A 26,546-nucleotide genomic window follows, 5' to 3' on the forward strand; every position below is an offset into this window, starting at 1 on the left:
TATAGTGGGCATGCGGGAGGCCGGGTGGACGTACCGCCGAATTGCTCAACACGTGGGGCGTGAGGTCTCCACAGTACATCGATGTTGTCGCCAGTGGTCGGCGGAAGGTGCACGTGCCCGTCGACCTGGGACCGGACCGCAGCGACGCACGGATGCACGCCAAGACCGTAGGATCCTACGCAGTGCCGTAGGGGACCGCACCGCCACTTCCCAGCAAATTAGGGACACCGTTGCTCCTGGGGTATCGGCGAGGACCATTCGCAACCGTCTCCATGAAGCTGGGCCACGGTCCCGCACACCGTTAGGCCGTCTTCCGCTCACGCCCCAACATCGTGCAGCCCGCCTCCAGTGGTGTCGCGACAGGCGTGAGTGGAGGGACGAATGGAGACGTGTCGTCTTCAGCGATGAGAGTCGCTTCTGCCTTGGTGCCAATGATGGTCGTATGCGTGTTTGGCGCCGTGCAGGTGAGCGCCACAATCAGGACTGCATACGACCGAGGCACACAGGGCCAACACCCGGCATCATGGTGTGGGGAGCGATCTCCTACACTGGCCGTACACTACTGGTGATCGTCGAGGGGACACTGAATAGTGCACGGTACATCCAAACCGTCATCGAACCCATCGTTCTACCATTCCTAGACCGGCAAGGGAACTTGCTGTTCCAACAGGACAATGCACGTCCGCATGTATCCCGTGCCACCCAACGTGCTCTAGAAGGTGTAAGTCAACTACCCTGGCCAGCAAGATCTCCGGATCTGTCCCCCATTGAGCATGTTTGGGACTGGATGAAGCGTCGTCTCATGCGGTCTGCACGTCCAGCACGAATGCTGGTCCAACTGAGGCGCCAGGTGGAAATGGCATGGCAAGCCGTTCCACAGGACTACATCCAGCATCTCTACGATCGTCTCCATGGGAGAATAGCAGCCTGCATTGCTGCGAAAGGTGGATATACACTGTACTAGTGCCGACATTGTGCATGCTCTGTTGCCTGTGTCTATGTGCCTGTGGTTCTGTCAGTGTGATCATGTGATGTATCTGACCCCAGGAATGTGTCAATAAAGTTTCCCCTTCCTGGGACAATGAATTCACGGTGTTCTTATTTCAATTTCCAGGAGTGTATATACAGAGTCATACGTAACTTGTACAGATGAGCACAGTCTCAAGTAGAAGCTAAGTTTCCCGGCCGTCTGCTCTTGATCAAATGGGAGAATCTGTAGCGGAGCTCGTAGACCTCCACAGCACCTGCTAAAGAGCGCTGTCGTCGGTGTCGGTGTCGTAGTGCCAACTGCAGAACTTTAATACGCCGTGGCATCGTTGCTATCGATATCACAGGTTGTAGGGTGGAAGAAGTCTTATCTCGAGATTGAGAACTGCAGTTATTAGATCATTCTTCGGTATATCTACGACTATGCATCAATGACAATCCAAAGATTTTTACCCAGTAACTCCATTTCTGCGGAAAACCGAGGATAAACTTCCTGTTATAGATTATCGCAGCACTGTCTTTCAACAGCGTTCAATTATACAAGAACACCAGGGAATCCTGAAAGAGGTCCCGTCAGAGGATTCGAAACGTCGACCATTGAAGAAGTTTGATAATGACGCAGCCTAACGACCCAGAAGATTTTGTCATCAGTGGCAACGGTAACGTAAACGTGTAGTCTTCTACGTAATAGAGTCATTTAAGTTGTCAGACTGGAAGTATGGCGGCGGCGCCGTCAGTTAGCAGCTGGAACGCGAGGTGGTCGAGCTCGCTGAGCGGAGACACAGCGAGCAAAATCGAAATACGTTGGTGCATTCTATTCGGAACAATTAAAAACTAAACTGCTACTACAGAATGGCGGTAAATTCTTACACAAAGGCGCAGTTGGGAATTGTGACGATGCTAAAGCTGCTGGAGCGTATAAAGGCTCAATCTAAATGGGCCGTACGTGGTAACAGACATATTTAATGGGCAGATTTCGTGACAGCTATGGCAGCCGTCCGACTCAAATAAATGGAGCCGATGTCAACTAAGTGGATGACCAAGAGGGTGATTCTTCCAGCTGAGACTGAAAGTCACCACGTCTTCTCTCGGACAGAGATAATCCTGTGGCAGCACAGTCCTAACCATCGAAACTGCGGGTTTCACTGTATTACTAATAGGTATTTAGGAGAGGAAATGAATAACCGAATAAAAAATTCAGGGTACCATTTAAAAAAGTCATACCGCTGTTCATATCTTTGTAAGGTAATCATGCTGATTGATATCCCCTTGATGACTAAAGAACATTTGCTTGAAACATTTTTGTAATTTGCATCTGGACAAACAGTTACTTATTGTGGTTAAGATAAATGGGATACCCTGTATATATAACACCGACTTTCTGTTCGATTAACGCCTTCCAGCTGCCTTTTCTATCAGCTCTTACCGTTTTTTTTCTTCTCAAATTTCACTGAAAGTTTCGTAAGACCTCCACTTCTAACCTTGGGCTGTTTGGTCGAATTTCCTAAAACTGTTCAATTATCTTCAGAAATGCTTTACACATCTCTTAAATGTGTGGATCAAACGTTGCGTCGTCATTCCTATCCAAATCGGAAGTGTCAACAAATACCTCATCCCTCCACTTGCCTACGCTACTTATCCTATGCCAGTAAAATATTAATGCTACCTGGACTGTGTTTACCACTCCTCAATGTATTCGCGAAGCCGAAAGTCGGGCTCTTACAAGTCCACAACTGCCTCCCGCCAACGCAATTCACAATACTCTAACCGCCTTCGCAGCGAAGAGTTCTACATCGTTTTCCATTTCAAAAGTTTCTTGTCCTTTCCTATCTTTACTGGAATCTCAAAGATATGTCTTACAGCAATCGTCGTCTATCCACTGCCGTAATTAATGTCACTAGTGCCTAACACCAACTACTTCCACCGTCATCAGTGTTTAAAGAAATATAATGAACGAAAATTATCCATTACTGCATTTCAGTCTCTGTGATAAGACGTAAAATTCTACTCTCAGAAACGCTGACAACTTTTTGCCTTGTAGAACAACCAGTATTTTTTTTTTTTTTAACTTACGACAGTAGTTTCGCCTGTGCGTCGCAGATATTTTATACCAATTAACGGTTTCGGACAGGTACAAACAAGCTCGCCGGACAAAATATCACCCACCCTTTGAAAGAGCACACAAAATATTACCTGCTCTATGAAAGAGTAGTCTGATTGCTTTGGAGCGGTGTTCATCGTGTTGAACTGCGACCAGTCGCTCATTTAATGCCAATACCCCCTCACCCACCCGAACGCTGACGTAAGTCCTAGCAGTGCAGTGGTGTATATTCGCCAGTCGGATATGTGGAATCAAAGCAGAAATGTGAGTCGACTTCGAGACATGAGCCGAGCGAGGTGGCGCAGTGATCGGCACACAGGACTCGCATTCGGGAGGACGACGGTTCAGATCCGCGTCCGGCAATCCAGATTTAGGTTTTCCGTGATTTCTCTAAATCGCTCCAGACAAATTTCGGCATGGCTCCTTCGAAAGGACACGGCCGATTTCCTTCCCTGTCCACGACACAACCGAGCTTGTGCTCCGTCTCTAATGACTTCGATGTCGACGGGACGTCATACCCAGTCTAACTTTTTCCTGCCTTCACACTCGAGACATGCGAGAGTGACGGAGAGGAGCTATAGTTTCTGGACATGTCCGCTACGGGGACGTGAGTAAAGTTGCTACATTTGTTAATCAACATGTATTGTACAACTTGTCTACAAAATGGAAATGAGCGTTTGGCGTCATTGGCCGAGAGGCCCCTTGCGGGGCAGGTCCGGCCGCCTTGGTGCAGGTCTTATTACATTCGATGCCACATAGGGCGACCTGCGCGCTGAATAGGGATGAAATGATGATGAAGACAGCACAACATCCAGTCCCTGAGCGGAGCAAAATCTCCCACCAAGCCGGGAATCGAACCCGGGTCCGTAGGACGGCAGTCCGTCACGCTGACCACTCAGCTACCGGGACGGACACTTGTTTACAAGCAAAGGGGTGACCGTCGCAGCCTTGTAACCTTGTAACACGGTACAGGAAAAGACGGGAGACAAGGCTGTCAAAGACAATCAGTTTCACTTTCGAACAGGAATTTCCTCTTCAGGTGAATGTATATCTACCTCAACATTGTAAATGAGCTCCTCGCACTTTCCATCTGGAGCCGCGTGACTCACGAAACGACGTTGTTCGCAGTAGCACGTAAACCTTGTTTGGTTCAAACAACACAGAAATAGGATAGCAGCTGACAGCAGGCTTGTAGTGTAGTCGGATAAGGGGGCGATTTTGCCGATTTTCAAATGATACAAGGCATCGTGAACCGACGGCCAAATGAGGCGCTCAGCCCAAAGTGTGCGAAGAGTGTAACTGAGGCGGTTCTGTTGTGTTGTGGCAGAGTTTTTGATTCCAAGACTTGGGCGAACTTGTTCAGGTTAGCTCAAGATATTTGTTTCAACATTACTGGTTATTAAGTGTTGATTTCGGCGCAGTCCACTCTCACTTACGTGACTGCCTGTGTTCGACGTCTGATGGCAGGACTTTCTGTAGAGGGTATATAAAGCGTTTCGCGAGGATACGGGAACCGTGGGGGATAGCACAATAGTCAGCACACTGGATCGAATTTGGGAGGACGACTGTTGAAACCAGCGTCCGGCCATCCTGATTTAGGTTCTCAGTGATTTCCCAAACCCGCTTAAGGCAAATTTCGGGATGGTTCCTTCGAAAGGGCACGGTCCCGCTTTCCTTCTCCATCCTTCCCAAACCAGAGCACGTGCTCCGCCTCTAATGACCCCGTTGTCGTCGGGACGTTGAGATCTCCTCCTTTTCCTCCTGCACAGGAAACACTGCAGTCGCTGTCGTAAATATGAGGAAACAGAGAGATTTATCAAATCCAAAAGGACATGACCATTGGCTTTCGGACCAAAGGTGGGACCATTTGCGAAACTGGTACGTCTGTAAACTGTTCGCATCAGAGACCCGACACGCCAGTCTACACTGCTGCCCATTTAACTGAAAACTCGTCACTTGAGTCTGTCGTTGGGTACAAGTGGACTATACCAGCGTAGAAAGGATAGCGCGTACACGAACTCGTGAGTGGAACTGAGAACTCGCAGCACTGCCGCTACATATGCAGCCGTTGAGCGTGTCTGAAAACAACCACATGTGAATGATCGGTTACCATGAATATTGTCCTCTTCATACAAACAGACTGTTCTCTCTCTCTCTCTCTCTCTCTTTCTGTGTGTGTGTGTGTGTGTGTGTGTGTGTGTGTGTGTGTGTACAGAACTTTTTCGAAGATTGTTGCAAATTTATTTTCATACCTTATTAGGTCTGTCACGACAGTAGAAGAAAACAGGACACAAGGAAGAAGTGTATCTTCTAAATGGTGATTAATAATTATTAAAATAAGTTTTCGAAAAAGTTACACATTTGAATGATAAGCTCGCTGTTAGCCCTTAAATGCAGGCTCTCATGACTGAAAGAATATACAAATCACGCGGTTTTTGGCCCCAGATTCGCCGGCCGCTGTGACCGAGCATTTCTAGGCGCTTCAGTCCGGAACCACGCGGATGCTACGGTCGCAGGTTCGAATCCTACCTCGGGCATGGATGTGTGTGATATCCTTAGGTTAGTTAGGTTTAAGTAGTTCTAAGTCTAGGGGCTGATGACCTCAGACGTTAAGTCCCATAGTGCGTGGAGTCATTTGAACCATTTTGGCCGCAGGTTCATCAGAGTGACGTTGCTCCGATTTCGTCTGACAGAGCTTAAATATTATCTCAGGGAGGAGGAAGAACATAGAAGAATACATTTTCTTTGCATTGGTCTAACTTTCTACGATTTTCGTCTGCACTGTAATACCATCGAACTTTTCCGGACACCATTACTGCTCTAGTGGGTTAAATTAGCAGTTGTATACACTACAGTACTTGATTTTCGTCTTACACGACAGTCTCTCTAAACACAGCTTCATTGGAAGCCATTTGATACCAACAGTTGCTAATTTCGCCCTGTCTGGGCTACTTTACAAAAGCAGCATGTACTCTCAGCTAAGTCATTACTGCTCTTACACTCCTGCTCGCTTTAGAGAGAAGGAGTAGCAAGAGACCACAGTGCCATCGTTACGAGACTCGCGGAACTACAGCGAAGAGGAAGGAAGCCTTTTTTTCCTTTATTGTGTTTCAATTCCCCAACTGGGGCGGGCTGGCAGCAGCATATGCGCTGCTCTTCAGCCGACAGACAGTAATTATACAAAGAAGACATTTAAAATAACAGAATGGAGAAAACATGGCGTACATAGATATAAAAAGAATGGGAAACAGGACGGAAGAGAACAGCCAAAAAAGGGGGGGACTGTAAAATGGAGATAAAAGCCGTAAAAAATTTGCGCGCACAAAATAAAACCACACACTGGATCATAAAAGTATCGACGGACGGCGTAAGGAAGGAAACCCGTTTATCACTTGCGTAACACCGGTGCCTTGATTCCTAATACATGCAACCCTCAATATTAAACTGGTGTTCTAGTACTCGTTCCGTTTCTGATCTCTAGACAGAACACGTAAACAGATCATCCGCTCCATACTGTCGAGTGAAATTTGTTCGCGCCTGTAGATACGCAACCCAATGAACAGATTTCAACGTGGGCTGCTGTCGTTAACGCTTTCTCGACCACATCGACAGCAGCTTCAATGAACTGCACGCACGTATTGATGTTTGTTGCGTCACCTACGGTGCCCGTATTGAGTAAAAATTGTTCATATGGCGCTAAGCACTTTGGAACTTAACATCTGAGGTGATCCAAATCCGTGCCCGAGGCAGGATTCGAACCTGCGACCGTAGCAGCAGCGCGGTTCGGGACTGAAGAGCCTAGAACCGCTCGGGCACAGCGGCCGGCCCATATGGAGTATTTGTGCTGTTCTATACAGTGATATGTGTCAATTATCTGTGCGTCTGTGTTAGTGTGATGAATCCTGTGGCTGACTGAGTCGCTTGTGGGTACATAAGACGTCACCAACTACTTACACCATGCATGTACTTCCTATAGCACGTTATGATTACCTTTGTTATAAAGAAGAACACAGACGGAATAATAGGCTGTAAGAGACCTTCAAGCCTGCTCCATTCGTACAGTTGGAGACTGTAACTGTTTACTGATAGCCGGAGCACACGGAAATATTTGTGACGAGCTTTCCAAAGTAGCTCGCTAATCAGGCCGCTGGCTTGGACGTGTTTGGGCTGGTCCGCCTTTCGGCAGCCGCTCTCTGAAGCCACACAGTTTGGCCTCGCCGGGTTGCTGTATACGCCGCCCTTCAGGGCGCTGTCTGTTCATCTGGCAGCATGGCAGCGAAGGAAAGGGAAGGGAAGGGAAGGCAAGGCAAGCGAGGGCTGTTTACATCGCGGCGAAACCCGCGGCGGTCGATCAGCTGTCAGGCCGCCTGTCATTTACTGGAAAATAACTGACGTGCCCGCTGGGTGTTCTTCCGTGGCGGCCCACTGCGCTGGGCAAACGGCCTTAATCGCTTTCTCAACTCTCCCTCCGGCAGTTAATGAAAAATTATTTTCTACCAGTACTCCTTCGCCAAAGAGGGAAACGTGTAAACAGTAGGCTACTTTGTTTTTAAGACGTAAATGCGAGAAAGGATGGTAGAACGAAAACGTTCCATTTAACATGGATCAACAAATTAACCATTTGCAAGTTAATTACAAAATTGTGGTTAGGAGCCTTCGCTGTCTTACGCACGATATATTGGCCTACTTACAAGGGGAGGCCACGACGTTGGGATCACAGATTTTCTTCAAGCTTTGTACACAGTTAGTAGGCCATTAAAACAACACAATGTGCAAATAGTAAGGTGCGCTGCCCTGGCAACTCCGAGAAAATCACAAGAGAAGTTTTTTCCTTTTTATTCTGTAATTCATGGTCGGCCGGAGTGGCCGAGCGGTTCTAGGCGCTACAGTCTGGAGCCACGCGACCGCTACGGTTGCAGGTTCGAATCCTGAATCGGGCATGGATGTGTGCGATGTCCTTAGGTTAGTTGTGTTTAAGTAGTTCTAAGTTCTATGGGACTGATGATCTCAGAAGTTATGTCCCATAGTGCTCAGAGCCATTTGAACCATTTGTAATGCATGTATCTGTGCAAAGAGCCGAGTGGTTAGAAGTTATTGTGGTTAAGTTGATTGCTGGCACTGTAGCTCAGCGTGTTTGGCCAGAGAGCCGGTGGCTCTCTGTAATAAAAAAAAAAAAAAAAAAAAAAAAAAAAAAAGGTGAATGAAGGGATCAAGTATCACATTGAACGGATGTCACGTGACGTCTTCCCAGACTTAATGCAACGAACAATACCGAAAAACAGTGGAAGGTTGAGGATGAGGATGAGGCGACGGTTCGAATCCCACCAACACTTATTTTTCAATCTATTTTTTCATCACTGGTCACATTATTTAATTTATATGACATTTGAGAGGTAATACAGGGTCTTTACAAGTGAATACTGGGGTTTTAACGCTTTATAATATTTATTACATTAAACTTACAGTTATAAATGATATGTCAAATGAAAGAGCAACTCAAAAAGTTGTGTTTGGTAACAGTGCTCATGCGCAGCGCGCAATGTTTCCGCCGCAGTCCGCTAGACAGCGGTAGTAGCGAAGATGGCGACTAGCGAACAGAAAGCGTTTTGTGTGTTGCAGTTTTCAAAAACCGAATCTGTAGTTACTGTGCAACGTGCGTTCTGGTTCAAATGGCTCTGAGTACTATGGGACTTAACTTCTGAGGTCATCAGTCCCCTACAACCTAGAACTACTTTAACCTAATAAACCTAAGGACATCACACACATTCATGCCCGAGGCAGGATTCGAACCTGCGACCGTAGCGGTCGCGCGGTTCCAGACTGTAGTGCCTAGAACCGCTCCGCCACCCCGGCCGGCGTGCGTTCTGGCTGAAGTTCGATTGTGATCCTCCAAGTGACAATAACATTCGTAGATGATATCATCAATTTGAAGATACCGTCTGCCTTTGTAAAGGGAAGAGTTAGTGAATGAAGAGCCTGTTGAGAGAGTGAGAGAGTCGTTCACTCGTAGCCCAAAGAAATCGGTCCAGAAGGCTAGTCATGAATTACAAGTTCCCGTGTCGACTGTTTGGAAAGTCTTAAGAAAATGTGTACAACTATGTCCTTACGATTTACAGTTATTACAGGCTCGAAAGCTGTCAGACCATGGATTACGTGACAACTTCGCAAACAAAATGTTGTTTCGTGACGATGAAGATTTTCTGGATCATGCTGTCTTCAGCGATGAATCGATCTTTCACCTTAGTGGACATGTTAACACTCACAATGTGCGCATCTGGGGCTCAGAAAATCCTGACAATTTGGTACAAATGCAACGAGATTCCCCTAAAGTGACTGTTTTTTTGTGCCGTTTCCTGGTGAAAAGTTTATGGGCATTTCTTTTTTGGTGAACCTACTGTAACTGTCTCTTCTTACCTTGATACACTAGAGAAATAGCTCTTCCCTCAGTTGGAAGAAGATGAACCAGAGAACTTCATTTTACGGTAAGGTGGTGCGCCACCTCACTGGCATAATGAGGTATGCGATTGGTTGAACTTCGCTGTACCCAAGCGCTGGATACGCCGCAAGGGGCCCAATGACAGGGCTAACGCCATGCGATTTTTTCCTTTGGGGTTTCATGAAGGATCATGTGTGCCTCCGCTACCAGCAGACCTCCCTGAATTAAGAAACTGGATTGAAGCAGTTGTTGCTACAATCACTGAAGACACACTTATCAACATCTGGGAAGAACTCGGCTATAGACTTGATGTGTGCCGTGTGACAAATGGTGCTCACATTGAACATTTATAAGGTTCTTGGTAAAATGTTTGAGTTGCTCTTTCATTTGACATATTATTTATAAGTGTAAGTTTAATATTATAAATATTATAAAGCGTTAAAACCTTGATATTCATTCATAAACACCCTGTATAATGAAAAAAAACCACGTGCATTTTCATGAAGTTGTAGTGAATTTCACATGTTATTTGACTATTTACTACTTTTAATTAAATTTTCAAGGACAAGGGACAGGCTTGGTAAGGCCAAGTCAAACCTCGATAAATATTGATGCGAATGGCGCTATTCAAAATCAGTAATAAGGTAAGTCAAATGGTTCAAATGGCTCTGAGCACTATGGGACTTTACTTCTGAGGTCATCAGTCCCCTAGAACTACTTAAACCTAACTAACCTAAGGACATCACACACATCCATGCCCGAGGCAGGATTCGAACCTGCGACCGTAGCGGTCACGCGGTTCCAGACTGTAGCGCCTAGAACCGCTCGGCCACGCCCGCCGGCCAGGTAAGTCACTATGTGCCCGACCACAAGAGTAATGTACAACTACCCGTCGGATGTGCTGTCGATATCACACATGGCAGAATTATATTATCATACAGAAATAGAAAACATAAATTGAAACGGCATCTTCTACATTGAATGAATGCAATTTCCCCGCATTTAAGGAATGATAAGAGTTTCTAAAAAAAAGCACACATCCATTACATTTTGAAAATTGAATAATATGACCAGTGATGAAAAATAATACATTGATAATTAAATTTGAGCGGGAGTCGAACAGTCGCGTCATACGCCTTCCTTTTCCCAAGCTCTAACGGTAATCATTTGACCACCATGAACTCTAACACCCAGCGCCTACGCATAGGTATATAAGCCACACAACAGACGTGTAAAACTTCTCTTGCGATTTTCTTGTAATTGCCAGAGTAGTGCACTTTACTACACTCCTGGAAATGGAAAAAAGAACACATTGACACCGGTGTGTCAGACCCACCATACTTGCTCCGGACACTGCGAGAGGGCTGTACAAGCAATGATCACACGCACGGCACAGCGGACACACCAGGAACCGCGGTGTTGGCCGTCGAATGGCGCTAGCTGCGCAGCATTTGTGCACCGCCGCCGTCAGTGTCAGCCAGTTTGCCGTGGCATACGGAGCTCCATCGCAGTCTTTAACTCTGGTAGCATGCCGCGACAGCGTGGACGTGAACCGTATGTGCAGTTGACGGACTTTGAGCGAGGGCGTATAGTGGGCATGCGGGAGGCCGGGTGGACGTACCGCCGAATTGCTCAACACGTGGGGCGTGAGGTCTCCACAGTACATCGATGTTGTCGCCAGTGGTCGGCGGAAGGTGCACGTGCCCGTCGACCTGGGACCGGACCGCAGCGACGCACGGATGCACGCCAAGGCCGTAGGATCCTACGCAGTGCCGTAGGGGACCGCACCGCCACTTCCCAGCAAATTAGAGACACTGTTGCTACTGGGGTATCGGCGAGGACCCTTCGCAACCGTCTCAATGAAGCTGGGCTACGGTACCGCACACCGTTAGGCCGTCTTCCGCTCACGCCCCAACATCGTGCAGCCCGCCTCCGGTGGTGTCGCGACAGGCGTGAATGGAGGGACGAATGGAGACGTGTCGTCTTCAGCGATGAGAGTCACTTCTGCCTTGGTGCCAATGATGGTCGTATGCGTGTTTGGCGCCGTGCAGGTGAGCGCCACAATCAGGACTGCATACGACCGAGGCACACAGGGCCAACACCCGGCATCATGGTGTGGGGAGCGATCTCCTACACTGGCCGTACACCACTGGTGATCGTCGAGGGGACACTGAATAGTGCACGGTACATCCAAACCATCATCGAACCCATCGTTCTACCATTCCTAGATCGGCAAGGGAACTTGCTGTTCCAACAGGACAATGCACGTCCGCATGTATCCCGTGCCACCCAACGTGCTCTAGAAGGTGTAAGTCAACTACCCTGGCCAGCAAGATCTCCGGATCTGTCCCCCATTGAGCATGTTTGCGACTGGATGAAGCGTCGTCTCACGCGGTCTGCACGTCCAGCACGAACGCTGGTCCAACTGAGGCGCCAGGTGGAAATGGCATGGCAAGCCGTTCCACAGGACTACATCCAGCATCTCTACGATCGTCTCCATGGGAGAATAGCAGCCTGCATTGCTGCGAAAGGTGGATATACACTGTACTAGTGCCGACATTGTGCATGCTCTGTTGCCTGTGTCTATGTGCCTGTGGTTCTGTCAGTGTGATCATGTGATGTATCTGACCCCAGGAATGTGTCAATAAAGTTTCCCCTTCCTGGGACAATGAATTCACGGTGTTCTTATTTCAATTTCCAGGAGTGTATTTGCACGTTACATTGTTCTAATGGCCTACTAAAGGTGTAAAAATTCTGAAGTAAATCTGTGAACCCAACGTTGTGGCTTCCCCTTGCTAGTACAAATGTATTAGAAATGTCCACATTTCGAATAATTCCCTGTCCAAATGGGCTCATATTTTACCTGTAGTGTTACACTGATAGAAAATGCGGCAGCTTTCTAAATTTTACTACCTCCTTCAGGCAATATGCGCCATACTGCTAATCAGTAGGACTGTGTTAAAGGGTCCCAGAAAGATGTGCGCTCATTACGAGCAATTCAAATAGGAAAAGCGCCCACCACTGTGATGAATGATAGTTTGACGCGGCGTGTGATGTATCCACTATAGTTTTAAGAACTGCAGCACAAAAAAAGTATATATTGAAAAGTGTCGAAGAATAGCTCTCGTCACTTCTTACTCCGCATTACGTCGTCATGCAAACTAGCCACTCTTTATGTGCAAATTAGAGACAGACTGGTTTACAGATCGATTACATTTCAAATTAATTTCAGTCGAGACCAGAGAGACTGCGGAAACGCACATTTATTTTCAACTGCATTACAACAGTGATTCCGTAGGTGACTTCTGCTTTTTCTTTCCTCTAAGATCCTTGCAGATACCCTATTGCTTGTACTGGGTACGGGCTGAGACGATTTCTGCGTGCTGTGCCAGCCACATAGCAATAAGGGAAATTGAACAGATGAACTGTTCCAACCCCTGCTGGTTTAGCAGGCAGAGTATGCTTAGGCCTCTGGTGCCGGGTGCAAGTTGGGGGAAGTAGCCGTTCATTGTGCTCTAACTGCTTCCTGGAAAGACTGTCAGCCAGATACATTCTATAACGTTTTGCTGCTAAGGACAATCTGTGAAACGTTTTCCTGGTGGAAACAGGATTTGGTAAACAACTCGGCTAGTTTTTTGAGCCATTCTTAAGAGAAAAACTTTCTACGGGATATATCAGTCTCGAAAGTTTTCTAAAACCGAAGTTCCTGGGAATGACGCTCACTAGCTTTGGTCACTTGTTCAGCATCTAGCCCATCGTTTCTCCTGTTGTCTGTTTCTCTCTTTTTATATTCCCACGCTAGAAAATGCCGCGAAAATGGCGTCAAAAGTAAGACATCTTGACGTAAATTTTTTATACGCAAGTTTCTGGAAGAAGGGTTTCAGTACACTTGATTGGAAACGCCACAATTTCCCTGCAGTGGTGGGAGTACAGTGGCGTCTGCTTAATTTATTCATGAATGGAACAAAACTGTTACTTCCTGGTGGGTAATTTTTCCTTGAGATACGGGAAACTTCCACAGGACTGACGTACTCTGCGCTTTTAACTTCACTTCGAATTCTGCTCCGAGCAGGGCGTGAGCTGGCAGAGAGAACACTTCGGCCTCGGTTTGCAGCAGAGTCGCTTAGCGTTTTATCCTCGGCAGACACTTTGGGTTCCGCATGCAGCTGGGACGCTCTTCGGTCAGGACACTCCAGACGGGGTCAAACCTCATTCGAGAACGATGCAGTAGCGGCGGTCACGTGGGCACACTTAGCGAGCGAATGGCGAGTCCCGAATTCTCCCATAATGGTGAGATTTACCGGCCAGCACTGGCGGTACAGATCGCGGTGAATATAATAAACATCTGGCCACTGCTACTGACACAGTTGGAAAAAATCACTTACAGTCTGTTAAGTTTCCGCCCCAGGTAGCTGAGCGGTCAGCGCGACAGGCTGTCAATCCTAAGGGCCCGCCTCTATTCCCGTCTGGGTCGGAGATTTTCTCCGCTCAGGGACTGGGTGTTGTGTTGTCCTAATCATCATCATTTCATCCCCATCGACGCGCAAGTCGCCGAAGTGGTGTCAAATCGAAAGATTTGTACCTGGTGAACGGTCTACCCGACGGGAGGCCCTAGTCCCACGACATTTATATTTTTAGTCTGTTAAGCAAGAGCGTGGTCGGCAATACACACAGATGGTAAGAGACGTCACCTTAGTTCTTTCACAGCCCAATAGAGGAAACTTTTTTCTTTTACGAATTGCCCATAAAACATTAGTGTACTTTTAATTCTTGATCGAGATACATAAGATGGGACATTAGTGCAGCTTACGTTCCGCGTTTGAGGTTGTTTTTTCGTATAGCCACTCCAAAGGTCCGAAAGTGGGTCATGCCGTCAAGTCTAAATATTAGGGGAAATGAAAGTCGTTTGTACAGAAGTGGGTAACTATAACTCGGTTAAAAACGTGGATGAGTTTTGAGAACGTAGCTCAATTGTTAAACTGATACCAAAACTGTAAAAAATTATTAACCTTTTTTAAAGAAACCCATTCTTAACATTGCATCAAACGCAAGCATAATTCACTTTGAAACAGCTGTTAACGCATTTGGAGCTGTCTTCCACGTAAATGCTTGGAAAACTTGGTTTGAAGCAGGTCAGACACTGGAAAAAGTGGTACATGTTGTTCTTCGAAAAAGGATTGCAGATTCCTCGACCCGCATTGTCAGGAATACTGTTATCTTTGATGTTGTACTCCTTACTTAGCGCCGGGTTCTGAATCTTTCGAGGCTGAGAGCGGCTTTTCTCTGAGGGAGCATTGTGTTGGTGTATAACAACAACAATGCTCCATCAGTAGTAGTCATGTGCCGTCTTGGTGTGCGAATCGTTGTTGAGCTCGTCAGAGTCATTCGCTCTAGAACAACAACAACAAAACAGCTAATGTGCAATTACGACCTACTTCCACTGGCCATACGACATCAGATGCTTGAGTAAAGCATCCGATTTCGTGGCAGAGCGTATGTTTTAGTACATTAGTGTTTTGCTGTCTATGGGCACAGCATTTCAGAACTCTCCCGATAATATTAATCAACCACAGAAGATGTATTTTTTTAACTTATCTTTATCTTTATATTATCAAAGCATATCTCAAGAACTCAGACCCACCCCATCCTCCTCCTGCTTTGTTTGCTTCCTCTAGCGTCGCTCTAGTCTTCAGTTGGCAGTAATCGGCTTAAATCGCAAACACCCTCTCGTCGACCTCTGAGATCGTTCAATACCCCAACGAAGTAGCAGTCAGTACTGCACTATGGAACATGAGCGTGCAGTATAGGCGTCAGCTGTGTGTTGCCAAAAAAGCCTAATTAGCAATAGATGTCTGTTCTATAATAATCGTTCCTTTATGATGCTACATGGAAGAAATGACGCTAGAGAAACGACACTGGAACGAAAGGCTGCGTTTGCATTCGCGGGGCGTGGGGAAGACTACCTCTCTTAGGCCTAACAACGGAACACGACGGATATGAAAACTCGTGTACCTCTCCCATTTAAGTGTTAATTTTTTTCCTGATTTGTTTCTTTTGCGTTCAGTTAATGCGCTCAGTCTGTGTCTGCGTCTCTCCAACCCCTTGGTACTTCCCCACTGATCAGTCCTGGTGGCTCATACCTGTCCAGTTTTTGCGGGTATGCTTTCAGACTAATTTCTGCATCCTGTAACGTATGGGTTACAGATGTAACTCTTAGGGAGAGATGGTGTGTCTGCTCGTCTATTATTACTGCTCTGTATCCGACGAGCGAGTTACGTCCGCAGCTCGTGGTCCAGTGGATAGCGTAGCTGCCTCTGGGTCACACGGTCCCGGGTTCGATTCCCGTCTGTGTCGGGGATTTTCTCCCCCTGTCGACTGTGTGATTGTCTTGTCCTCATCATTTCATCATTGATTAGGGAAAATGGCGAGACTGGACTCTGCAGAGATTGGGAATTTGTACGGGCGCTGATAACGACGCTATTAACCGCCCCACGAACCAAAATCATTATCATCACTAGTGAGTTATTTGCTGCATTATCGTCCTATAAGCTACATGCTGTTACAATGAGTTACAATTGACAGTTGACAGTACACCACTGACATAACAGTACATAAAAAACCATGTCAGAACTACTATGGCCGGCAGGTGTGGCCGATCGGTTCTACGCGCTTCATTCTGGACCCGCACGACCGCCACTGTCGCAGGTTCGAATCCTGCCTTGGGCATGGATGTGTGTGATGTCCTTAGGTTAGTTAGGTTTAAGTAGTTCTAAGTTCTAGGGGACTGATGACCTCAGATGTTAAGTCCCATAGTCAGAGACATTTTTTGAACTACTCTGGCGATGGAGTGTTTCTTATGTCGGGTACTGACTAACTGGCAGCCATTAAAAGCACTGACGTTACGCGTCTTCGCCATTCTGCGCTCGATTGCAACATAGAGAACCACTGCAAACTTTGACAACATACCACATGCTACGCTTCTGTTTGCGAAAACTGCACCATGCAGAAGGAATGGTCGGAACCAATCCAAAATCGAAGGATATGCAAAAGAGTGGATCCCCAATAAGTGATTAAAGTTGCAGAGAATTGCCGTGCACGTACACACAACAGCGCCCCCTTTTGTATTACAGAACACGCTCAGTCGGTGCAGAGCCCTCAGACGAAGTGGCAACGTACAAGCAATGCCTCGTCGGTGTCAAAGGGCCCAAAACCACCAGGTGAATGAGTCTGAACGGGGCAGAACTTTTGGACTATGGGATTTGTCGTACTGTGACATTGTGGCTCGTACAGAGCACGCTACTACGACAGACATGAGCAGGTACACGACCTCATAATGTGACCATAGTGCGGGATTTACGCCATCTCGCCCACATGACCGTTATCCACAGAACAGCTTCGACCACAGTGTTGGCCCGACTTTGGTGACACACTGGGACTCTCACGGCGTATAGACTCGAACTAACTGACGTAACAGGCTCGAACGAGTTAACTCAAAAAATGGCTCTAAGCACTATGGGACTTAACAGCTGCGGTCATCAGTCCCCTAGAACTTAGAACTACTTAAACCTAACTAACTTAAGGACATCACACACATCCATGCCCGAGGCAGGATTCGAACCTGCGACCGTAGCAGTCGCGCGGTTCCGGACTGCGCGCCTAGAACCGCGAGACCACCGCGGCCGGCGAGTCTTGTCTTTGGCCTCTACTATTACTCTCGTAACCCCTATGCTGCAAACTGTGCTACATGATGTGCTGGCGCCATCGTACACCAGCACAGATTACAAACTAAAACATATACATGCATCATACAGTACATGGTCAAAAGTACCCAGACACATGGCTGAAAAAGACTTACAAGTTCGTGGAGCCCTCCATCGGTAATGCTGGAATTCAGTAGGGTTTTGGCCCACCCTTAGCCTTGATGACAGCTTCCTCTCTCGCAGGCATACGTTCATTCGGATGCTGTAAGGTTTCTTGGGGAATGATAGCTCATTCTTCACGGTGCTCTGCACTGAGATAACGTCTTTGAGGCTTGGCACGAACTCGGTGTTCCAAATCATCCTAAAGGTGTTTTATAGGATTCAGGTCAGGTCTGTGTGAAGGCCAGTCTAAGCGAGAAAGTGCTTAAAACATCAATGTAGGCCTGTGCTGTGATAGTGCCACCCAAAACAACAATGGTTGCAAGCCTCTTCCATGAAAAACACGACCACACCACAACACCACCGCCTCCGAACTTTGCTGTTGGCACTAGACACGCTGGCAGATGACGTTCTCCGGGCATTCGCCATATTAACACCCTGCCATCGGATCACCACATTGTGTACCGTGGTACGTCACTCCACACAACGTTTTCCCACTGTTCAATCGTCCAGTGTTTAGGCTCTTTACACCAAGTGAGGCGTCGTTCGGCATTTACCGGCGTGATGTCTGGCGTATGAGCAGCCACTCGACCATGAAATCCAAGTTTTCTCATCTCCCACCTAACTGTCGTAGTACTTGCAGTGGATTATGATGCAGTTTGGAATTCCTGTGTGATGGTCTGGATAGATGTCTTGCTATTACACATTAAGACCCTCTTCAACTGTCGGCGGTCTCTGTCAGCCAACAGACGAGGTCGGCCTGTACGCTTTTGTGATGTACGTGTCCCTTCGCGTTTCCACTTGACTATCACATCGGAAACAGTGGACCTAGGGATGTTTAGGAGTGTGGAAATCTCGCGTACGGACGTGTGACACAAGTGACACTGAATTACCTGACCACGTTCGAAGTCCGTGAGTTCCGCGGAGCTCCCCATTCTGCTCTCTCACGATGACTAATGACTACTTACGTCGCTGATATGGAGTACCTGGCAGTAGGTGGCAGCACAATGCACGTAATATTAAAAAATGTATGTTTTTGGGGGTGTCTGGACACTTTTGATTTCATAGAGTATTTGAACAAAAGAAAAAAATGCAATTACTGTTAATAACATGTGTAGTCATCCGTAGCATCGATAATTACTTGGCATCTCCGAGGCATGCTTGAAAGCAAGTTTTCTAAGCATTCACGTGGAAGAGAGCTGCAAATACGTTTAATTTGTGTTGATGGCTGTTTCAAAGTGAATTATGCTTGCACTTGATGCAATGTTAATAATGCGTTACCTGAAAATAGATTAATAATAATTTTCTTCCACTTTTGGTGCCACTTTACCGATTGAATCATGTTCTTTAAAGTCATACACGTATTTAACCGATTTATAGTGTGTTATCCGCTTTTCTAGAAGCGACTTTGATTTCCTGAAATATTTAGACGCCGCAGCATGATTCATTTTCGGACCTTTGGGATGGCTAAAGAAAAAATAGCCTCAAACCCATAAATGTAAGTCGAATTCGAATAGGTTGGGGTCCAATTTTCATATGAATGCATAACAATTGTTTTCAGTTAGGGCTAGACACTGAAGGAAACAAAATAATTTAGTAGAAAAATGGTTAATACAATGTTGAACAATAGAATAAATTATATTACAGAACAGTATTGCAACCGAAGTTGTAATGTAAACCTAAGTTACTGTGACGCAGAAGGCTTCATAAAAGCTAACAGATTCCTCGTAGAACGCTGGTAATTTTTTTATTCTGAGTTTAATTGCAGGACTGCACATTTCTTTGGAATCTATTTTTCTAAAATTTCTAACCCCTTTTTAATTGAACTGAGGCTTTGTTGAAGTTTGCAACGCTCATTTGAACTTCTGGGTCTAAAGAAGAAGGTTGTTCAATGTTTTGCTATTGCTCATGCACTTCTGTAAGCTCATTAAATGTTAGCTCCTGATTTTGTGAACCCAGGTAGTTCCTGAACGTCATCACTATCCACCTCTAAATTGTCTGGCTACATCGACAACTTCCTGATTCACATTATCAATTTTATTAGTATCTGTTACTATCAGTACCCATGGGTTTTAGTGGTGGGAAAAAGAAATATACACAGTTTTTTCCAGGCGCTTTTAAAGCATTTTTGTGAAATTTCATTCCAAGACTGTCCAGTAATTCTAGCGGTACCTAAAACATTGAATTGCTTCGAGTCTTTAACAGAGAGCTTATTGTCTTGCCTCATAGCTAAATGCACGTGTAGATGCGCAGACAGTCGTCATGTGTAGTGAGCTTTACGTGTTTCTAATATGGGCTTAACAAGGATTTTAGTTAATGAGAGGACAAAATGAACAGGTCCTGATGGAAGGACTGGATAGCAACTTGAACATAGTTTGTTTCTTTAAAATAATATTTTCATAAATTTATTACTACAGTACTGCAAACCAATACATTACAGATTTTCATAAATTCCTTTCTTTTGACGTTAAACATGCACAATGAAAAGGGTTTTACTAGGCAGAAGGCAAAGTCCAGAACAAGGGTTGCGGGTGGTAGGTGAACCCAAGGATAACAACAGAACCACCATTCACAGTTAAAGATTTTTAACACAAAATTTATTTAACAATTGGAAATTCTTTTCAAATCTCATATATATCTAATATAATCTCTTAAAAAAGGATAATTTTTTTTTAAACACTGTATCACAGATACCTTTAACAAATACCAAGAAAATTCAGAATATTGGTATTTGAAGTAAGATGTTTGCTTTACGTATTTAGTAATTATTTAGATAATCACCATCGTTAACTACTAGAAACGCACTGAATTAGTGCCATAACTTAACGCTAATAAATGCTGAGGTTAAGAAAATGATGAAATTTATAACATCAAGAATACCAACACAAATAACACCGTTAGTCATTTCATTTCGGAAACAATCGTTTCTCAAGACGCACAACCGATTAAAATCGTAAAACGAACATTCAATAACTGACTTGTATTAATTTACAGAAATTAAAACGTGATTAAACAAATTTCGTGCACTTGCGCAGAATGTAAGGAAATACTGTTTGCCACACACTTAAATACAGTCCAATTGGCAAGTGGTAAGCAGTTTAAGCGAGGCCTTTATCACATTATAATTTTGACATTGTTTACATTTGAGCGCTAATAAAATGACGTTTAGAGATAATACTTCAATTTAAAAAACGAACATTATTACAGCTTAGAGAATTTTTTACCTTTTATAATTTTTGTGACTATTGATTCGCTTCGAGCAGACTTGCTTGCCAGTTTTAATTTTGCATCGAAGTATTTAGTTCAAATGGCTCTGAGCACTATGGGACTTGACTTCTGAGGTCATCAGTCCCCTAGAACTTAGAACTACTTAAATCTAAATAACCTAAGGACATCACACATGCCCGAGGCAGGATTCGAACCTGCGACCGTAGCGGTCGCGCGGTTCCAGACTGTAGCGCCTAGAACCGCTCGGCCACTCCGGCCGGCTAGTATTTGGTAATATTAAGTTTACGTTCCAAAGACAACGACTTTCTTTTCGTCTTTGATGCAGATGAATCAGTTCCACTTCGTTTGGATGTCATAGAATCTATCAATCGCACCAGATCCGTCGATGAAACGATTCCGCACGAGACACGTCCAAACTTGCCGTAAGCCGAACTTTGTGGGCGGAGTGGGGTAACAGAGGAGCGCTCAAACAGACGAATCGTGGAAATCCGGATTTACGTAAAACGGGACAACGTAAGTCAGGGTGTTACTATATATCCAACAAATTAAAAACTTGCTTAAACCGTTATGTGAGAGCGGTAGAAAGATCGCAAAGCGTCACGTCCTTGAATTTTTGTGACCAGTATCTGTCTTCTAAAGCTGTTCGTACTATTGCTGCACTCGCCCCCGCCATTACTTTTTTTCTTCAGAACATAATATCCCAAAGCAGTCCAGACGTTTCACTTTTAGCAAGTATTAATGTATCCGCTCGGACTGCTGTTCCGTTCAAACACATGCATGGATTACTCTCACTGGTTTACGCCCGACTAGAAAGCGAAAGCGAGCGTTCCTGAGCCGTCGGCGCTCGGTCCTGCGTAATCCCATGCAAAATCCGCTGTGCGCAATACATTCGAACGCTGCAATGAACGCATCGCTCCAAACGCACGCATCCCCGAACTCTGGGAGCAACGAACTGCTTGAAACGACCGTCTCGAATTCTTTTGCGTGTTCGTGAGTGCGCATTAATTTGCTTCTACACTGTAACGGAACAGTACAGGGTGATCCAAAATGATCTTTTCAACTTTGTTCATGTGTATTTCAGAAACAGGGATACGTACAGATCTGCGATTTGCGGCGTAATGCTCGCACACACCTAAAGTTTTAGAATCCGTTTAACAGACATCACTGTGTGAATCACCTGTATTCCAGAGGATATCTAAGCGCTGTTCCAGTTCTTCCGACATCCGACTTAACATGCGCTCATAGCCGCGCAATTGCTGCTCAGAAGCGAGCTGACAATTCCTGCAGGTGACACATTGGGCATCCTTCACAAAATCCGATGGAAAAAAAGTAATGGGGTTACGTGTGCAGACCTTGGAGGCCAGGAAATGAGTTCTCCTCCGTCAATCCAGCGAGCTGGTAATGTGTCGTCGAAAGGCTTACTGACGAACAAGGCCCAGTGAAGAAGGGAGGAAGGACACCATTCTTCTGCTGCATGGTGTCAGATTGCAATCGTTCGACCTGTACAGACTGTTCCAACAGGCCCAGATAAACATGCGACGCAACTAACGCGTCTGCAAAGAAAAACGGTCCCATCACAGGGCCATAATCAGACTGCACAACACGTTTACCTTTGCACTGTAGGTCACCAGTTCCATGCTTAAGTGGAGACCCTCAGAGCCCTAAATCTTCATAATTTGACGCTTTACCTTCCTAGACACAATGAAGCATATTTTTTCCCGTGAACATCATCTTTTTCAGATATTCTGGGTCACCGTTGATGCTACTCACAGTCTCAAGCGCAAATGCTTTACAATTCGACCTGTCATCAGGTGGAAGTGCATGCAGCAGTTGCATCTTGCCTCACCCTGTTGCGTAGCACACTGTGGATCGTAATTGGTGTAACTGCACCTATCGAGACGCTTAACGTGTTGATTTAGTTGAGCTCTGGATAAATGCCTGTTGCACTAGCTCCACACCGGTGTCACTCATGATCGGACATCCACACGTCGTCCTCTTCCTGAAAATGTTTAACTTTTCCGGAAGTGCTGCTGGACCTGGGTGTCAGATCTGGTTTCTATAAACCGCTCCACATACTTTGTGATTTGCAAGGGACTCGCCATTTCGTGGTCTCATTATATTAATTGTTTATTCATTGAAAAACTATGTAACTCTGCGTCTGCAAAGTATGTTCCATAACTAAACCGAAAAACCCGACACGACGTAAAGCTGCTATAAAATAATTTTCCAATTAATAATGACACTTTTTTTTTTACTCATTAGTCTTCTGACTGGTTTGATGTGGCCCGCCACTAATTTCATTCCTGTGTCAACCTTTTCATCTCAGAGTAGCATTTGCAACCTAAGTCCTCAATTATATGCGGTATGTATTCCAGTCTCTGTCTTCCTCTACAGTTTTTACTCTCTGAAGTTCGCTTTAGGACCATGAAAGTGACTCCCTGGTATCTTAACAGATGTCCTATCATCTTGTCCCTCCTTCTTGTCAGTGTTTTCCATATATTAATTTTCTCGCCGGTTCTGCGGAGAACGTTCTCAGTCCTTACCTTATCAGACCACCTAATTTTCAACATTCGTCTGTAGCACAACATCTAAAAAGCATCGATATCCTTCTGTTCCGGATTTCCCACAGCCATGTTTAATGACAATACAATGCTGTGCTCCAAAAGCATATTCTCAGAAATTTCTTCCTGAAATGAAGGCCCCTTTTTGACAGTAATAGCTTGATTTATATGCCCTCCTTCCACCGTCCGTCTTGTGTTATTTTGCAGCCCAGGTAGCTTAATTCCTTGATTTCGTCAACTTCGAGATCCCTAAATCTAATGTTAAGTTTCTCTTTGTTCTAATATCTGTTACTTATCATTATTTTCGTCTTTCATTGATTTATTCTCAGTCCATATTCTATACTAATTAGCCAATTCCATTCCACAGATCCTGTAATTCTTCTTCACTTTCACTGAGGAAATCAATGTCATCAGCGAATCTTATCGTTGACATTCTTTCGCACTGAAATTTAATCTCACTCTTGAAACTTTTTTTATTTTCATCATTGCTTCTTCGATGTGTAGACTGAACAGTAGAGCCGACTACATTCCTGTCGTACACTCTTTTCATCCGAGCACTTCCTTCTTGTTCTTCCACCCTTACTGTTCGCACTTTCCTATTATACATACTGTGTATAACCCGTCTTTCCCTATACCTTATCCCTATTTTTAGCAGCCCTTGCATCATTTTACATTGTCAAACGCTTTTTCCAGGTCAACGAATCCTATAAACGTATCTTGATTTTTCTTCAGTTTGACAAATCGCAGATAAAGAGAACATTTTTATATCAACGAAAAACTATCGGTAAAGTTGATAACACTACAGAAAAAAAGTGATATATTTAACCAGAAAGATGCAAATAAACAGTGGTGGTGCTACACTGTGGTGCGTTTCACAAAGAAAATGTGTAGTTCTGCAAAGCATGCGGTATCAGGCAAGAATTAACAATGTTAAAACAAAGTATACTTCCAAAACGAGCAAGCAGACGCCGTTCCCTGATCTGAGAGAAATTCAGGCTAAAATCAACTCTTCCTTAACTAACTGTTTTTCAATCTAAAAAGCAATCCAGACAGTACATATTTTACAGTACAGGTCAGTAATGTTTCATGTTAACAAAACGGGGAAACATGTTCAATGACAAAAGCATACGCTTTCTTGTTGTTGCAAAGGCCGAATTAAAACACATATTACAGTAGTACATTTGTTATAAAACTTTATATCCGAAAGATAGCAAAAAATTTTATTTTTATTGTTGGCAACCGGTTTCGACAGATATAATAGTCATTTTGTGGTCTTCAAAAATTTTTTCTTTAATACGTGTTCATTGTAAGTTAGAGCCTCATGCCATGTTGTCATAATGGTGGATAAAAAGTAGTACATTATACAAAAGTTTCTCAGAAATAAAACACAATTAAGAAGCACCTTGTGCACGTGGCCATGTCCGTATACATAGCGCTAACAGATTGTTAAGTTCAAAAAATGGCTGTGAGCACTATGGGACGTTACTTCTGAGGTTATCAGTACCCTAAAACTTAGAACTACTTAAACCTAACTAACCTAAGGACATCACACACATCCATGCCTGAGGTAGGATTCGAACCTGCGAACGTAGCGGTCGCGCGGTTCCAGACTGTAGCGCCTAGGACCGCTCGGCATCCCGGTCGGCGATTATTAAGTCTTAAAAATTACAATAGACAATAAAATGCACATTTGCACATCCGTTTACGTTTGGGTGATATGTTCCATACATTGATGAACCGCCGGCCGGTGTGACCGAGCGGTTCTAGGTGCTACGGTCTGGAACCGCGTGACCGCTACGGTCGCAGGTTCGAATCCTGCCTCGGGCATGGATGTGTGTGATGTCCTTAAGTTAGTGAGGTTTAAGTAGTTGTAAGTTCTAGGGGACTGATGACCTCAGATGTTAAGTCCCACAGTGCTCAGAGCCACTTGAACTATTTTTTTTTTTTTTTTTTTTTTTTTTTTTATGAACCACCTTAGACGAGGTATATGGTGCAGATGAAATTTATCCACCATTACGACATCATGGCATGAGGTTCTAACTCACAATGGCTGGACTGTTTGGGGCAAGAGACCAAACTGCGAGGTCATCGGTCTCATCGGATTAGGGTAGGACGGGGAAGGAAGTCGGCCGTGCCCTGTCAAAGGAACCATCCCGGCAATTACCTGGAGCGATTTAGGGAAATCACGGAAAACCTAAATCAGGATGGCCGGGCGCGAGATTGCACCGTCGTCCTCCCGAATGCGAGTCCAATGTGTAACTCACAATGAGCACGCTTTGTAACAAAAAATTTTTGAAGATCAGAAGATGTCGAAATCGGTTGACAAAAATGAAGAAGAATTGGTGCGATCTTGGCTACATAAAGTTTTTTAGCAAGTAAAACAGATCGCCCCTTCCACAGTATCAACAAGACAGAATTCAGTTCTTGAGATAGTTACTTCGACGTAATTTAACATATAAATTCCATATTATTTTCACTAGTTTATTTCCTACACCTTTGTTGTATCGATAAATATTATTATGGTAAATGTCTGATTTCAGCAATGAACGTTCCTTAGTGTATTTTAGCATTCATAATGTATGTGGTTTCATCGACGTAGATGGAACTAAAGTAAATAAAACGCAGTTGAAACGTTAATGCTTTGGCGGCCAGCTTTGTGGTACAGAGCAATGTTTGAGCGTGCACTGTGTGTGTGTGTGTGTGTGTGTGTGTGTGTGTGCGTGTGCGTGTGCGTGCGCGTGTTCGCGCGCGCTGGGTTGTGTACATTTGGGCGTACTTTGTGCAGGCGGGCGGCGTGGTGGTGTCCGGCGTGGGGTCGCTGAGCGCCAGCAAGGGCCTGCTCGAGGCCGAGCGCTACACGCCCAACCCGCAGTACACGGTGTGTCCGGCGCCCGCGCTCCTACTGGACAGGGACAGCATCAGCTTCCTGCACGAGATCGGCGAGGGCTGCTTCGGCAAGGTCTACAAAGGTACGTCCCGTCACTAGCTTTCCCTCGATGTTTTCAGTAGGTCCTCGGCAGCCTCAGCTCCTTAACTTTCTTCGCACGCTGCCCCACGGGTTGTCAGTTTGGGAATTATTTACGGCCCAATGACAAGGCTACTGGTAATGCTGGAATAGCACATTAAAAATTAATTATAGGGCGAAACGATCGCCGTTAGTCTTTATCACTTAGAAAAGAACGAACCAAAATTCGGATGACTTTCATGTCGAGGTCCAAACAGTTCAGCTGCACATCTATTGAATCGTACCTACTAATGAGTAGGTAAGTTACACTACACCAAGAAGAAATGCAGATGATAAATGGGTATTCATTGGACAAATATATTATACTAGAACTGACATGTGATTACATTCTCACGCAATTTGGGTGCAT

General features: G+C 45.2%; 1 protein-coding gene across 2 annotated transcripts in view; it reads left to right on the forward strand.

Annotated features, from left to right (window-relative positions):
• LOC124612423 (muscle, skeletal receptor tyrosine protein kinase-like) overlaps window positions 1-26,546 on the forward strand; it is a 621,962-nt gene that overhangs the window by 501,633 nt on the left and 93,783 nt on the right. For both annotated transcript variants that reach the window (XM_047140628.1, XM_047140627.1), the window contains exon 5: window positions 25,958-26,141. In XM_047140628.1, the coding sequence (XP_046996584.1) occupies window positions 25,958-26,141 (184 nt within the window). The remainder of the gene's footprint in view (window positions 1-25,957; window positions 26,142-26,546) is intronic.

This window comes from Schistocerca americana, chromosome 4 (assembly GCF_021461395.2).
Source record: "Schistocerca americana isolate TAMUIC-IGC-003095 chromosome 4, iqSchAmer2.1, whole genome shotgun sequence".
Classification (NCBI taxonomy): domain Eukaryota; kingdom Metazoa; phylum Arthropoda; class Insecta; order Orthoptera; family Acrididae; genus Schistocerca; species Schistocerca americana.